Below are 16,802 nucleotides of genomic sequence, written 5' to 3'. Positions count from 1 at the left end.
AAGATGATCTCACATGAATTTGTTTATAAGTTTGTTTTAAGACTTCATTCAATGTTTGTCTGGGACATCTTGTAGGCACCACAAATGGAATCATTCTCTTGATCCACTTGCTTCCTTCCCTTATGTCAAAAGGGGTGTCTACCAGATCACACTCAGCACACAAGCATATAAAAACCAGAAGCACAGGGAAGTTAATGTCTGTAGGGTTTCCCATGACCAACATGAGGATGAGACTAATAGCTAAGTGGTTCTGAGATGTTCTTTATAAGCTTCCTTAGAAGACTTCCAGGCTTAAGCAGCAGTTGTTATCAGGGGCACCTAGCTCCCCATGTCCTCATACCAGCTTTTGTTTGCTGCTCCATTCCCAATGTGCCTCACTCCTACACCTTGGCTCACATTTCTAAATAAACTATCTGCATTCAAGCCTTTTGTTTCAGGCTCTGTTTTGGGGGAATCCAAGCAAAGAAATATGATAAAGTCTTTACAAACTTCAATGCAAAAAGAAAAGTGTCTCTTTTGAAAAACTGTTTTATTTTGTATATTAAAACAGAGAAAATTTTCTAAACTGTTTTTTTTTTCCTCTTGTTGCCCTGTCTATCAAAAAGTGTTATGGTTTGGATCTAGAATGTCCCCCAAAGTCTCATGTGTTTCAGAGGTGAGGATTTGGGGAAGTGATCAGATTGTGAGGGCTCTGACCTCATCAGTGGATTAATCCAATAGCTGAGTGGAGTACTGGAAGGTGGTGAAAACTGTAGGCATGTGGGGCTAGGTTGGAAGAAGCTGGACATTAGAGGCATGACCTACAAAGGTTTATCTTCTCCTGGCCCTTTTCTGTGTTTCTGGTTCCCATAAAACTGAGCAGCTTTCCTTTGCTGTCCTATTGCTACGATGTTTTCCTTGCTTCAGGCCCCAAGCAATGGAGCCAGCAGACCATGATCGAAAACCTTGAAATTGTGAACCAAAATAAAACTTTCCTCCTCTAAGTTGTTCTTGTCAGGTGTTTTGATCGCAGTGATGTAAAGCTGACTAGCATAGAAAGCTTAGGGGGAAATTAGATGTTTAACTAAAGAATACTATTAATCTTTGTACTATATTATTCTTCATGGTTGACAAATTTGCTTCCTTCTCTTTTTATTACTTTTTAATTTTTATTTTAACACTATTATTATCAGTATGGCAAATATGACTTTTAGGAAACAAATAGGATATAAATGAAAACATACTTTGTGTTACTTCTCTCTTTGAATGAAATGAACTGAGATCAGAGAATGAAGAGTCCAGATTCAGATAAGGAAGAAGCAGATCTTAGAAGATGAATTCAGACAGATAATAGTTAAAGACTAGTAGTAAGTTCAAAGGGAGCATACTTCTAACTCAAATGTCCTTCTCCATTCCTTACACTCTCAGCACCTAAGCAGACGTGGTACATTGTAAATGTTTGTGTTGAATGAACAATGATTTCTCCAGAGTTGATTTATGGTTCCCTTGGATTGAATACAGAGCAGATTCAAGAGCTTCTCAAAGGTATATACTATAGAAACTCTTCATCAAACCAGCCTCATCAGAAATGGCCTAAGCCAGCGGGACAAGGTGGCATATGCCTGTAATCCTAGTGGCTCTGGGGGCTGAGGCAGGAAGATTGCAAGTTCAAAGCCAGCCTCAGCAATGGTGAGGCCCTAAGCAACTCAGTGAGACCCTGTCTCTAAATAAAATACAAAATAGAGCTAGGGTTGTGGCTCAGTGGTTGAGTGCTCCTGAGTTCAATCCCCAGTACCCCCTGCCCCCATGCCAAAAAAAAAAAAGAAAGAAAGAAAGAAAGAAAGAAATGGCCTAAGCCACATACAAGGACATCAACTAAAGAAAGAAACAAAGAGAATTTCTCTGGACACTAAAAGGTGGCTTGAAAACAATGCCTTTTATGAGGCATTGAACTTAACATTTTGCAAAATGATATTAAATAGCAGCCCAGCTGCCTGTGATTATACATCTGCTGAGACTGAAAGTCAAGCAGAAGATGCATTTTGCTTACTTCTTACCACTACAAATGGACAGTCTATACATTAGAAATTCTGGCACTGAAAGTCTTACTGCTAACTTGGGTCTCATTAAAATTTGTTACAAACATTACAACAAGGTTTACAGAATCTTGTTTACAAAATTCCAATACTACAGAAAGGAAGAGATACGGAGAGCATTGGCGTCCTGTCTCTGGCCAGCCAATGCAATCTAAATTGTGACCATCTGATACAATTATTTTCTTTGAAGTGTACACATTTTCTTCAGTCCTTGTAATCAAATACTACTTTAGAAACAGGTAGTAACATTACTTCCTCTTGTGGCAAACAAGGACAACTTGATTAGAAAGATAAACACAGCTCTAGTTCAAGTGTTTTAATCAATAGAGGTAGTACCTCCTAATTCTAAATCTCAGTGTCATCTTGTGGTTTCCAGGATTCTCAGCGAAGTTCTTTGAAATTTTATTTTTCCCACCATAAAACTTTGGATCAGTACATTTTCAGAGTGAATAGGAGGCCTTCTATTGAAAAAGTATGTGAGCTTTCATTTTTTTTAAATAACGTCCCATTGAGATACTTAGAAGATTCAGTCTGAATTATCATTTTCTCTATGTTGTAAATCTCATAAGCAAACAGGCAATGCTGATAACAAATTAATGTAAGGTAATTAACATACAGTAATTAATTTTAGCTTGATAATAACATTTAGAATGTGGTAGGTGATCCTATGGCAGAGGGCAAGAATAGATCTGTGCAAGGCACTGGCACATAATTACAGTTACACAAGCAAAGAGAAAAATGCAATACTCAAAATCTGTCTTTCAAAATGCAACTGACATTGAAGTTCAAGAGACTTATGGGTTCTCTTAAGATTTTATGATTTATTCAAGAGTTCTTTCCCAATATCAAACCTAATTTCTTCTTCCTCTGCACATCTACTGTACTCTATAGTACCAATTCCACTGTCCAACTTTAGTTATCAGCTGTTTCCCTGCCCTCCCACCACCGCTTGTACACATGAGCACACACAAAACACCCATTTACCCATAATTCTCTCTCAAACACACACACACACACACACACACACACACCCTTGAGTCACTCATGCACATACTGTCTATCTAGAGTGACACATTGGACATGTCATTTGGACATTTCCAATGTTGGTCACCATGTCTGGCTCACAGGTCTCCGGCAATCAGTCTCAGCTGCCACAGAGTAAACAAACAAATAAAACCAATGAATGTTAAATGTACCTAAGGACTTGGGGTATGGTTCAGTGGTAGAGCACTTACTTGCCTAGCATGTGCCAGGGCCTATGTTTGATTCCCAGCACAGCAAAAAGTAAATAAACAAAAAAATAAACTGAATCACACATTGGTAAAGTTGGAAAAGTCTTTAAAAAATAGCAAATCCTATGGTATAATTTTATAGTTGAAGAACCAAACACAGCTGGGCAAGGTGGCACATGCCTGTAATCCCAGAAGCTCACAGGGCTGAGGCAAGAGGATTGCAAGTTCAAAGCTAGCTTTAGCAATTTGGCAAGGCCCTTAACAACTTCTTGAGATCCTTTCTCTAAATAAAAGGGCTAGAGATGTGGCTCAGTGGTTAAGTGCCCTTAGGTTCAATCCTTGGTACCAAAAGTAAATAAATTAAATATAAATAAGTAAAAAACAAACAGACACAGGGCTTCAATGCCACACCACAAGCACAAGCCTACCCCAGGGCTTGGGAATCACACTTGTGGGTACTTTTGAACTGCCACAGCGGACAGTTTTCTATTTTGTAGATGGAAAAATAATTTGTTTCATTACTTTTCCCCATCATCATAAAATAAGCTGCCTTTGAAAATTCTCGATATAAAGGAAAGAAACAAAGAATTATAAGCCAAATTCAAATTGGTTGATTAAAAAGATTGGTATAATTGACCAGAAGGATGGTCTAGGTTTGTAAGTGAATTTTGATAACCAATTTTCCTACTCTCTTTCAACTATTGACTTTATTTTAAAAAGCTTCTCCTTTTTTTAAAAAAAAAATTAATCACATTGCCATTCTCAGATTTTTTTTTCATAGATAAAAAGCACCTGCCCCCAAATTTAGGGGATTTTACATGGTAAAGAGAATTGAAATGTGATATTAAAAGTTACAGAAATGGTAACTGTGGCATATTTACTCAAAGATACTACATTTATGAGTAGTTTATAAGTGCATGAATAAATGATTATATTTCAGTGCTAAATTTTTTAAAGACACAAAATTGAGCATACATAATTAAAGTCTAGCAGAGAAAAATGACGAAGAAAATACACCAAAGATGGTAGCTATGTTTAGGTGGTAGGATTAGAGATTATTCTTTTGTCTTACTTTTTTTCCACATTAAAAGAAAAAAAATGTTCTAAATGTATTTACATTACTTTTATACAGGAAAAATGAAACATATTTAATGTTTTACAAAAAACTGGAAGCTGATGTCAGAGGCTGCACAGTCAATATTGAACTTCCATTTATAAGATTCTTTTGAGTCCCTGTTTTTCTTTCTTTCAAGTGCTCCCATTCCTGTCAGCAAGTCCCTGGAGAGGGTATCTTTTGAGCCCAGAAATGGGGTCCTAATTAAAGATATGAAGTAAGGAAACCTGGTGTCATCTCATCCCCTAGGACCTGTTTGAGATACATACTGAGAAATTTAGTACTTGTTAGAATGAAGAACTTCCTGAAAATATCTTTTACTGATTTTTTTTTCTTAGAAAAACTAAGGGCCCTAAATAATTCACACACTGTTTCTCAGGTTTAGTTTCTGGATGTGCATTCAATTTTTTCCCCATAATAGTAAATGGCTTTCTTTTTGAGATCACTGATTACTATGACACTAATTGCTCAATTAAGATATGGATGTAACTTTCAGATATCATCTATTTTAAGAAGAATAAAATATGCTCAATAGATGGTAACCGTCCAGCTACGTCCTAAATTGCTAACAGCATACTCCACACTCTTTTTAAAAGCTATTTCTCCAAAAAGCACATTGCAGTTCTTGGAGTGCCTTCAGGGCAGAGAGCTTTGCTTAGGTTCAACTCTCAGGAATTTCTAATGTAGAGCTGCATCAGGGAATCACAAAGCAAAGACCGAAAAATTAATACTACTCCTTCCTTGTCACCTCCTCTGAGAAAGCTATGATACCCAACATTTGTAAATGAATGTGCAGGTCCCCAGGTTTAAATAAGTCCCAAATAAACCTAAGAAACAACCAGATGAGTTCTCTCCTTTCCTCATCTGCATTATCTATTTCACTTTTGACTTGTAAGTGCTCTTTCTATGTGGTTAAATCCATGCTGAAAGTTATAAAGTTTTCTAGTAAATTGCAAGAATAGAAATAAAGGCCTCACTGGCCTGAGAAAAGCTCTTCAGAAGTAGATCTAAACTGCAACTTACACAACTATCTCAAGTCCACACACTGCATGTATACTCTGCTTTTCCCAATGTGAAAAGTTCAGAGTTCTTTATTCCTGTTTTCAGGGGTTGGGGCTCCTGAGTCTCTAACAGAGAATATCACTCAAATAAATGGGTCAATTTCCCCCATCATCTCCAACAAAAGGCATTGCAGACTAAATCATTTTATTCTTAAAAATGTAGGTTATTTATTCATGACCTAACATTAAAAAATTAATTAAAAACAGAATTTGAGATTACTTAACAAAACACAGACAACACACTACCCTAAAAATAACATGTAGAAAGATTCCTCTCGTGGTATTTCAACCCTTTAACTTTTGCCCACTATTACAATAATGAAGATTTACTTTACTGATGCTCTTGAGACACTGTGAAACGCTATTTTGATTTCTTTTCAAATTTTGGCTCTACTTTCCTTGGAAATTTCTCTATGCTGAACTCAATTTATTAAAATGCGTATGAGCTCGTACTTCAGTTAAAATAAATCATTAATAGATCAAATATAAAACCATCTTACTCTGGATTTTGTTTAGCATTAATAAGTGCTAATAAAAGAATCTGAATTATCTTAATGAGGACAGGACCCATGAATGATAGCTCACAACCTCTTTTTTCAAGATCTAAGTTTGCTTGACTCATACAATCTCATTCCCCATCCCAACAACTATAGTATGCCTGGGCATATTCATGTGCAAATGCTATACAAGCTGAATGATTATGACAGGAGAAAGGCAATAGAGCAAACAAAATCCACAGCTACATGCACCCTTGCAGAAATTATAGCTACCTGAATTTTCCATTATCAAGAGACCATAGCATAGGTCAGAACTGGAAGACATGTAGGAGATCCTGTTCATGCCATTAATTTATAGGAAAATGGACTTTGGGAAAGTTTGGTAACTTACTCAAAGTCATAGATCTGGTTGGCAGCAGATCTAGAAAAATAATCTGAACATTTATATTTAAGTCATTTTTCAATTTTATACCATAAAACATCTTTATTCTCATAATCATCAAAACTTGAGCCATTTGGATAATTTTTTTTTCTACACTAATGTTATGATCTAAATGTTTGTGTTCTCCCCACCCCCAGCCAATCCATGTTTCAGTATATCTCAATCCCCAGAGTGATAGTACCAGGCTGTGGGGCCTCATTTGGTCATGAGGAAGAGCCCTCAGTAATCCTTTACCCTTCTGCCAGGTAAGGTTACAGAGAAAAACAGCAAAGAAGGAGGCCCTTATCAGATACTTAAGATTCTCAGCTTCTAGGACTATGAGAAATAAATTTCTACTGTTTATAAGCTACCCCGTGTATGGTATTTTATTAGAGCAGCCAGGTTATGACACTGGCTTCTACAATTCCTGTTTTTATATATGCAGTATAACAAACATTATTGAACCTTTTTTTCTATTGAGTCAAGGTCACCATTATTAGGATTAGTGATGTCAACTCTATAACAGAGTCCATGAATGTTGGGGATTTGATAACTGCTCTTTATGGATTTCTCTTTGTTGTCATCCCCTGCTATTCTCAGTTTCATTAGTCTGTATCATCCCCCTTCCCCAAGTTTTCTAAAGTCTATTCTCTTAGAGTCATATGAAATAGATAAAGGCACACCATATTTATTGTACTATTATTTATAACAGCAAGACAAAAACTTAAATATCCAACGTAGGAAAACATTTAGTAAGTGATAATTTAAATATAATATTATATAGCCATTAAAATTGCCTTCACATGGACTCCATCTACTCTCTGCTCCATGACAATGAGTCCATTGACATGCCAATTGTGGGCCTGAGGGAGATGAGCTGATGACATCTCTCACCTATAAACATTTCTTGGGCCTTCATCTGACATCCACAGTCTCATTCTAATGACTCTCCCAATAAATAATTGATTAAGAAATAAGAGTACCCCAGAAAGGGAGGAGGAAGAAGAAATGGTTGATTCTTGGGGCTGTGACATTTGGGAAGTGGCCATAGAATTCTCTTTAGAAAAGTGGAAAAGCCTGGATCCTGCTAAGTGGAATTTGTACATGGATGCAATGTTGACAGAACAAGAACAACAAAAAACCTGATTTCCCTGGGTATGTCTTTTAATTATTCTCAATATCTTTCACCAGAACAAGACACGGAAATCTTACTTCAAAAAAGGGGTACTGGTGAGATGTGGAAGCTGTAGCCTTGATAATTCATACTTAATGAAAGACTGGGAGAATGTGGGTATGCATGATACATAGAAAGGATGTTATAACAGACATAACCAAATTGCAACAAAACATCACCGCTAAAGGAGATCAAGAACTTAAAACTATCTCAGAAATAGCCTTGAATGCTGTTAGTCAGGGTTGCAGAAAAATCAAATTGGCTTCTCTGAGCAAATATTCATATACATTTTTGAAACATAACTTTTGTCTAAAAACAAATTTAGAAAATCTTAAATAGGACCCGAACAATACATAATGTATCATTTACCATTTCAAATATAGGATTGAACACTCATTCCAACATTTTTGAAGATGAGAATGAAAAATGAAGAAACAATTTCTAAATGCCATCAATTTGATAAACACTTTACAAAAATTTCATTATTTCACCACCAACAAATAATTTCTCCTATGCCAAAAACCACAATTCTGATAAATATAGAAAGGTCTTTTCCTATCCACTATTGCTAAATCAATACCAGCGTATAGATATTTGGGCAAAACATAATAAAACCAGGAAGGCCTATAGTAAGGACTCAAGTCTAAAAAAATTACCAGGGTATGTATGCATGTATTTATTAGATACTGGGGATTGAACTCAAGGGGCATTGACCATGGACCCATATCCCCAGCCTTATTTTGTATTTTATTCAGAGACAGGGTCTCACTGGGTTGCTTAGCACCTGGCTTTTGCTGAGGCTGGCTTTGAACTTGTGGTTTCTGGTCTCAGCCTCTCGAGCTGCTGGGATTACAGGCATGGGCCACCGTGCCCAGCTACCAGGGTATTTAAAAAAGAAAGAGAACTTGTAAGTATAAAAAAACTTGAAAATACTTTAAACATGACTGATATTATAGTAAATACCAAAGTATTAATTTTCCAGAGAATAATAACAGATTGTTATTGTTCAATAATAGAACAAAACAGATGTAATAAAGTGGGAAATTTTTTCATCAGTGTTCAGAATTTATCCATCAGAATATCAATATTCAAGAAAAGATTTACAAATATAATGAATGTGGCAAAACTTTTAACCAGTCCTCAGAACTTAACATCAGACGATTCATATTAGGGAAAATACTTACAGACGTGATAGTAGAATTGTCTTTAATAATCATTAAATCTAAATAGACATAATGCACACTGGAAAGAAACCTTAGAAAAGTAAAGAGTGTAGCAAATCCTTTCATCTGTCCTCATACTTTACTCAATGTCAAAGAATCTATACTGAAGATAACACCCTACAAATGTATATTATATGGCAAATCCTTTGCTCATCCCTATATCTTATTATGTATCAGATAGTTCACACCAGAGAGGAAACTTGCAAATGCAAAGAAAGTAGCAAAGTCTTTTAAACTTGCTCAAATCTTACTCAAGTCAAAAAATTCATTTTGGGGAAAACACTACAAATATAAATAATGTAGGAAAGGCTTTAATCAATTCTCAATCCTTTTCCCAGATCATAGTTTGACGAGAAACTCTATAAACGTAAAGACTGTAGCAAAGTCTTTAACATATGCTCAAACCTTACTTGACATAAAAAATTGATCCTGGACACATATACTACACATGTAATAATGACTAAGGAAAGATCTGTGTTCAAAATATGCATCAGTTTATATATATGGCAAAGAACCTGCAGGTTAAATAAATGTTAAGAAAGTATTTAATTATCAAGTATAAATATCAAAAGATTCATAGTAAAATACAGTAAGGACCTAATGCTTTCAGAAATGATAAATCAGAGTAATTATTAAAGTGAAATAATCCAAAGTCAAAACAATTGGATAATTTATTTGTATGTATCAAAGGAGCAAAGATATTGTCTTTCAATAAATATAATTACTGTAATTATATTACACTCACTGTAAAAAAAATTCTTTTCACACAAAGAAGTTTTAATGAAATGAGGACGTGCTTTTGTAATAACGTCAAGAAAAAAAGCAGGACATAAAATTACAAGATACCACCAGGTGCAGTGGCCCACAACTATAATCCCAGTGACTGGAGAGGCTGAGTCAGGAGGATCACAAGTTCAAAACCAGCCTCAGCAACTTAGTGAGGTCCTGAGAAACTTAACGAGACCTCCCCAATCTCAAAATTAAAAAAAAAATAAAAAGGGCTGGAGATGTGGCTCTGTGGTTAAATGCCATGGGTTAGGCTCTGGTATCTAAATAAATAAATAATCCCAACTACTTTTAAAAATTTCTTAGAGTGAGGGAACTATAAAAAATATTTGTTGTGGTAAGATTATTATTAATTATTATTCTCTTTTTATACTGTTTTATACCACTTATTTATTTCTGCAATTCGAGTATAATGCTTACAGTCAGAAAAGGGATTTTTAAAAAAGAAAGCATCACGTTGGAAAGTATAACCTAACTAGTGAGAATTACATAAGATAAAAACATGGATTCTAAAGGAATATCTAAGGCCTCTGTCGAATGGACTGTGTGATCTGGTTGCACAAACAGGGTTTTGGCTTACTTCCTATCCTTTCCTGAATTTCAGGCTGCTGTAAAGTTGAACTATAGACAGGCAGAGCATTAAGGTTTATATGTATTTAAAGGAGAAGAGAGGACACAGAAAGAGGGAAAACAGAAAAAAAGGGTAGATTCTGGGCCAATGCTTTTAGACAAGTGTCTAAGGATTTTTTTTCATTAATTAGTTTTTGGAAGTTTAGAAGTCACAGATGGTGATAATTGTCACTAAGTCACCCAGGCTGATTTATCAGTGGATAAGCATTAAAAACAAGTTAACCTCTTTAGAGACCAGGATATTTTCTACTAACAATCAACTCCGTGCTAAAACTGAAAGAGCTCAATTAAGAACGTGAAGGGGGTGGGTAGGAAATGATAGTAGAATGAATCCGACATTATTATCCTTTGTGTAATCTAATATGATTACATGACCTGCATAACTCTACATCATCAACAGTTAGAAGAATGAGAAGTTTATATTCCATTTATGTATGATGTGTCAAAATTCATTCTACTGTCACATATAACTAATTAGAACACATAAAAATATATTTTTAAAAAAGAATATGAAAATGTAAAAACTGGGAAAGCATAGAAGGAAGCTAAGCAAATAAGTGTCTGAGTATAGGATGGTTATATTTCAGAAAGGGTACTGAATGCTTTTATCAATTTTCTATTCTAATTTCTTTAAATTATGATGAAATATTTTTCTATGAAATAGAAATATCTTTTATTTTCTACTCTGATTTTGATTGAAATCATTAATATGAGAGTTACATAGGTTACCTTTTGATTTTACGACACATGATGACATTCATTCATCTATATATGCACACAGCCCCTAACCATATTACCTGTCCACATCACCTCATGCAATCTCAGCGCATATGATTTTACAAATAGATGCTTTACTTCTCAACACTTCTGAAAATCATTTTTAAATTTTTCTTTCTGTTTCCCAAACACCACATGCTATGAAAAGACCTTAATAATACCTTAAAGTCATTTGAGGCAAGATAGGCAAGATTCAAATCTGAACTCATCCAGCATTAGTGGCATTAGCTAGCATTTTCAATAGATTCCTAAGGCCCTACCCAAACACAATATATTTTATTGTTAGAAACACCCTTTGAAACATTATTAGCCCGATTTTATATAAGAAGAAACAGAGGTCCTAAGAAATTAATTTGCTAAACATCACATTAGTAATTAAGGTAGAGGCAAGGCCTAGAACTTGAGATTCTTTAACTCTCAATCCTGTGTTTATTTCCACTGCTTCATGCTACAGAGTAACCAAAGTATGTACCCCTAAAGGCCACATACAAGTTCAACTGTACTTCTGTACAGTCTGGAAGAGTGGAAAATTATTCCAGCAGAAGGAAAAATTGGTTGGTGGGAGGTTATGGCTGATGTTCACTTTCACTTTGGTGCTTATTCCTACGTCTTCGTCTTCATCCACTAGAATGCATTTCCCTGCTCTCCACAAATCCATTTTCAGCATTTGTTCTTCATGTTGTAAGCAAATGCCCTCCCCTAAAGAAGTCCACGAGGTTGGGGATGTGGCTCAAGCGGTAGCGCGCTCGCCTGGCATGCGTGCGGCCCCGGGTTCGATCCTCAGCGCCACATACAAACAAAGATGTTGTGTCCGCTGAAAACTAGAAAATAAATATTAAAAAAAAGTTCTCTCTCTCTCTGTCTTTCACTCTCTCTTTAAAAAAATATTTTAAAGAAGTCCACGAGAAACTTGAGCCACTTTTGCTATTCTTGACTCCATAGCTTAATTTAACTTTAATAGCTTGCGAATGTTACAGGGTGTATTTAGTCTCAAATTTCTTGGGATTTTTTTTTTCTAAATCTAATAGGTCATATATGTATGTTTTAGGTCCCCAGCTGGATGTTAAGCATGATCTATTTCTACATCCTAGATTCTTCCCTTTTAATGATCTTCCTCATTTCTCCTAACTGCCTAATACAAGATATTTATTTAACAAATGCTTACCAAACAACTGAGAACCTACAATAGCACACCTTGATTTGTAATTAGGATATAAGAGTTCTAGTCCTACAAACAAAGAACTTATTTCAAGTGAATCTAAGGCCCTCAGTTTTCTCACCTTAAAATGAGTACAGGAGCAAGAAGTGGGTGGAATATGTGAGTTTCATGATCTCTAAGAGGCTATGAATACTTAAATATTATTTTCACTGGGGTGGATCACAATCTACTTTGTTCCATTAAGGATAAGAGTGATAAATAAGATGTCAAAAAGAACAATAGTAAAGGCCAAACAAATATAGAGACCAAATGACTAATCCCCTAGAGGCAGAAGCAAGCCAATATGCTGGGGAAATTAATAAAGCAAAGGAAAACCAGGGAGAGTATAAATGTCCTGAGCAAGACTAGAAATGTGAATCCTGCTTGAGAAGGATGTGAAGGGGTTAGAGAGTACAATGTAAAAGGGAACAGCATAATAACTAAAAAATTTGCATTAGTGGTTAGGTAAATATAGCATAATGTTGTGCTTTTTTTCCCCTTAAATTTGCACTTCTGTCTACTATCATCAAAGCTTTAAATCAAATGCTAAGAATATCAGCATTGACTGCTTATGTTATAATAAAAAATTAGATCCATACTTAAAAAATCTTTGTGGAAATAAAACCAGAAATTCCTGATATCAAAATAGGGATTAAAACTATCAACATTTGATCATTAACAACCTATTTTCCTATATCCCCCACCCTTTTTTTCCTTTTGGTAAGGTGAGAAATATGTTAAATTTAATCAGAATATTTTTACTGCATCTATTTAATTTTATTAATAATTTTAATATTCTAAGTAATATTGTACCTGAGTCATTAAAATTGGGCTTTAGCTAACAGATCATGGCATTACATGGGGTTCTATGCATGACTCCCTGAATAAGCTTCCTTGGATGGGATGAGCCTATAGCACACAGTGAACCAAAATCTCTGTGGTATTAGGGTTTTATTTGAATTGCTATGGTAGAAAGTCAAATTCAGCTTAAAACTTCAAAGAAAAAAAAAAAACCTCTGTAGAAACAAAAAATCTCTAAAATTAAAAAAAAAAAAGTTTGAATCAAATAACAGCTCTCAGATTATCAGATGAAAAGTTTTTAGCTGGTATCCAAAATTGAAGTGACACTTTAAAAGATTAGATCAATAGGAGTACATGACTGATAAAAGGCCAGGAAAATTCCATTTTAAAAAGAGCAAACGCTTAAAGGGATTTGATATTCAAGAACCATTTTTATGAATCTCCTGAAAAAGTTTTGATACTAAAACTGCTGAGAAGAAACTTACTATTAATCCATGTTATACAACTTTGAATCTAGTTTGCCCTTAACCTTCTACCCCATAGAAAGGGCTAAATTTAACTGAGAACTATAAATAAATTTTGTAAGGAAAAAAACTGTGTGCCTGTATGTGTGTTTATACTAAAAATAAACATACCTGCTTCATCATAGGATACAGTCAATTTTTCTAACATTTCTCGATCAATTGACAGAATCTGCTGTTCAAGGATGGTCTGGTAAGACAATACACTGTTTTCTTTGTCTTTCTCGTAGTCCTGAAGATGTTGTTTGAGGGCCTCTGGGAGCCGAGATTTTACATATTCAGCTGCAGTCTGCAGATAAAACAGAGAACCCCATTAGTACCTCCAGTCTAAGGTTCCTCATTTACCCTCAGGTGCTTTAGAGAGAACTCAAAGCACTGTGGATCCACTCTCCAAGTAAGCATGTCCTTGTCATTGTGATTTCAGACTATACTGCACCCAGTAAGGTGGGTCTTCAAGCAAACAGAATCTTAGGTCTTTAAATCATTTCTACCGGTTTAAAGGTATAAAAGATGATAGATTTGGTTTGATATTCACAAGAATTAGCAGTCAGAATTTCAATTATTCCATTGAAATTCCAAAGGCCCATGGTAATAATTTTGCTGGATATAAATTTTCTTGAAGAAGATGGTCACACAACTCAGCAGTGAGCCCTACCCTGTCACAGCACCTGCGTCCCTACTTGTTTTGCTATTCTCAACTCATTAATGCTGACACAGGAGCTCTTGTGAACTGAGTAGAAAGGAGAACCTCTGCTAGGGTTTATAGGAAAATAATAGGATAAATTAAAAGAGAAGAGATCTAAGATGCCCCTTAACCTGAAAAGAAAGAACTTGTATATGTATGTATGTATGTATACACACACACACAAACCAACACACATATGTGTGTATTTTTTTTTCTTAATTTTTTTTGTTGTTCATTTGCTTCTAGATAATAACTGCAAAAAATACTCCCAACTGGTAATATCTGAAATTATATACAGTGATTTTCAATCAAGGAAACATGCTCCACTTGGGAGTTAGAAGAAAAACAAGTGTATTTTGAAAAAGGCCTTCCCAAGGAGTCTTCTGGTGGGCTGAGATGGTAGCATACTCTCTTCCTCCCAGTTGAGAATCATTGTGAAAACAGTGATTATGGGAGAAATTAAATGACAGAAGTTTATGGGAGAAATTAAATGACAGAATGGCATATATGAATCAGGGGAATTCTCAAATTCTTATAATATACCTCTTGAGAATATTAGGTGTTTGGCATCTCCTTGTAGTAAAGCTCTGCTTCACCTGCACAGTGCCTAAAGTTGAGAAACCAATGAATGAAGGCATACATATATATACGGTTTAAGATTATGTTCATAACCACTAAAAAACTTTTCAAAGAAGCTGCAAAAAGATTCCTGCTGGGGTATGGGCCTAGAATACAGCAAAGACTCAGCTACATAGTTTGTTTGTTTTTTAAAAAAAGTCCTGTGCAGCTATTAATTGTATAATTTAAAATATGTGTGCGATATAAAGAAATGAAAACATACCTCATATTCATGGATCAGAAGAATTAATATTGTTAAAATGCTATACTATAAAAATGATTTATAGATTCAATGCAATCCTTATCAAAGTGCTAATAACATTCTTCACAAAAATAAAAAAAAACAAAATTCATATGGAGCCACAAAATAAAAAACAAACAAACAAAAAACTCTCAAGTAGCCAAAGCAACCCTGAGCAAAAAGAACAAAGCTAGGGGAATCACAGTGCCTGACTTCAAAATATACTATAAAACTATAGTAACCAAAACAGCATGGTATTGGCATAAAAACAGACAAACAAACAGAATAGAGAGCTCAGAAATAAATGAACGCATTCACAGCAAACTGATTTTCAACAAAGCCACCAAGAACACAATGAAGAAAAGAACATTTTCTTCAATAAGTGATGTTGGGAAAACTGAATATCTATAGGCAAAAGGATGAAATTAGACTTTTATCTAAATCAAATAAAAACAAAACCTCAATGAGATACTACCAAATACCAGTTAGAATGGCAATTATGAAGAGACAAATGAGAGTAAGTGTTGGTAAGGATACAGAGATAAAGGAACCTTCATATACTATTGTGAAAGCAAATTAGTACAGTCATTACAGAAAATAGTATGGAGGTTCCTCAAAAAACTAAAAATTAGAATTTTGCCAGGTGTAGTGGCTGATGCCTGAAATCCTCACTTGGGAGGCTGAAGTAGGAAAAAGAATTACCTACCATATGATCATTCTCACTACTGTGTATATAACCATAGGAAATAAAATCAGCATATCAAAGAGATACCTGTACTTTCATATTTATTGAAGTACAATTCATAATAGCTAAGATACAGAGTTGAATTACATGTCCATTAATGGATTTATACATAATGGGTAATGTGGAATATATGCACAGTAAAATACTATTCAGTCATAAAAGAAGAATGACATTCAGCCATTTTTTACATTGAGGGACCTGAAGAACATTATGTTAAGTGATATAAGCCAGGCACAAAAAGATTTTTTTTTAAATAATAAAATGTTACAAAGTTGGTTTCATAGAAGTGGAGAGTATAATGGTGGTTACCAGAGTCTGATGTAGTTGGGGTGGGTGAATGTTAAAGGCTACATAATTATAGTTAGGAAGAATAAACTTCAAAGATTTATTGACTAGTTAATAATAATACATTATATTTATGAAAAATGTAAGCATAGGGAGTATCATGTGCTATCAAATGGTAACTACATGAGGTAATGCATTTGCCAATAAGCTGGATTTCACCAATCATAATATATATCCTTAAAATCATCATGTTGTCCAAGGTAAATTTATACAATGTTATCTGTCAATTAAAAGATTAATAAAATACATGTGAGTTACACAAACACACACACACACACTCACACACACACACACAACATGCTCATCAACAGAGGTTCAATTTTTTTTTTTAATTTATAGAATAGTATGGAATATATCCATTGGAAAATATGAGACAGGACTATACCTACTGACCAGGAGAATATCAATGATGTATTGTTGAGGTTAAAAAACAAAGCTGCAGTTGGGTACAGTGGCCCAGGCCTGTAATTCCGTCTACTTGGAAGGTTGACACAGGGAGATCACAAGTTTGAAGCCAACCTCAGCAATTTAGTGAGACCCTATTTCAAAATAAAAAATAAAAGGGCTGGCTCAGTGGTAGAGTGCCCCTGGGTTCAGTTCCAAGTGATGATGATGATGATGACGAGACAACAACGACGACGACGATGATCATGATGCT

The 16,802-nt window shown here is 34.9% G+C and overlaps 1 protein-coding gene across 1 annotated transcript in view; it reads right to left on the bottom strand.

Moving 5' to 3' along the window:
• The window catches only part of Ppm1l (protein phosphatase, Mg2+/Mn2+ dependent 1L), a 317,871-nt gene that overhangs the window by 94,290 nt on the left and 206,779 nt on the right, over positions 1–16,802 (bottom strand). The window contains exon 2 of the mRNA XM_046440485.2: positions 13,625–13,799. Coding sequence (XP_046296441.1) covers positions 13,625–13,799 — 175 coding nt within the window. The remainder of the gene's footprint in view (positions 1–13,624; positions 13,800–16,802) is intronic.

The sequence above is a fragment of the Marmota monax genome, unplaced genomic scaffold (assembly GCF_021218885.2).
Source record: "Marmota monax isolate L192 unplaced genomic scaffold, Marmota_monax_Labrador192_F-V1.1 WCK01_AAM20220418_F8-fsc00256, whole genome shotgun sequence".
NCBI classification, from domain to species: Eukaryota; Metazoa; Chordata; class Mammalia; order Rodentia; family Sciuridae; genus Marmota; species Marmota monax.
The sequence above is the reverse complement of the archived record's forward strand: the minus strand, read 5'-3'. Positions and strand labels throughout refer to the sequence as shown.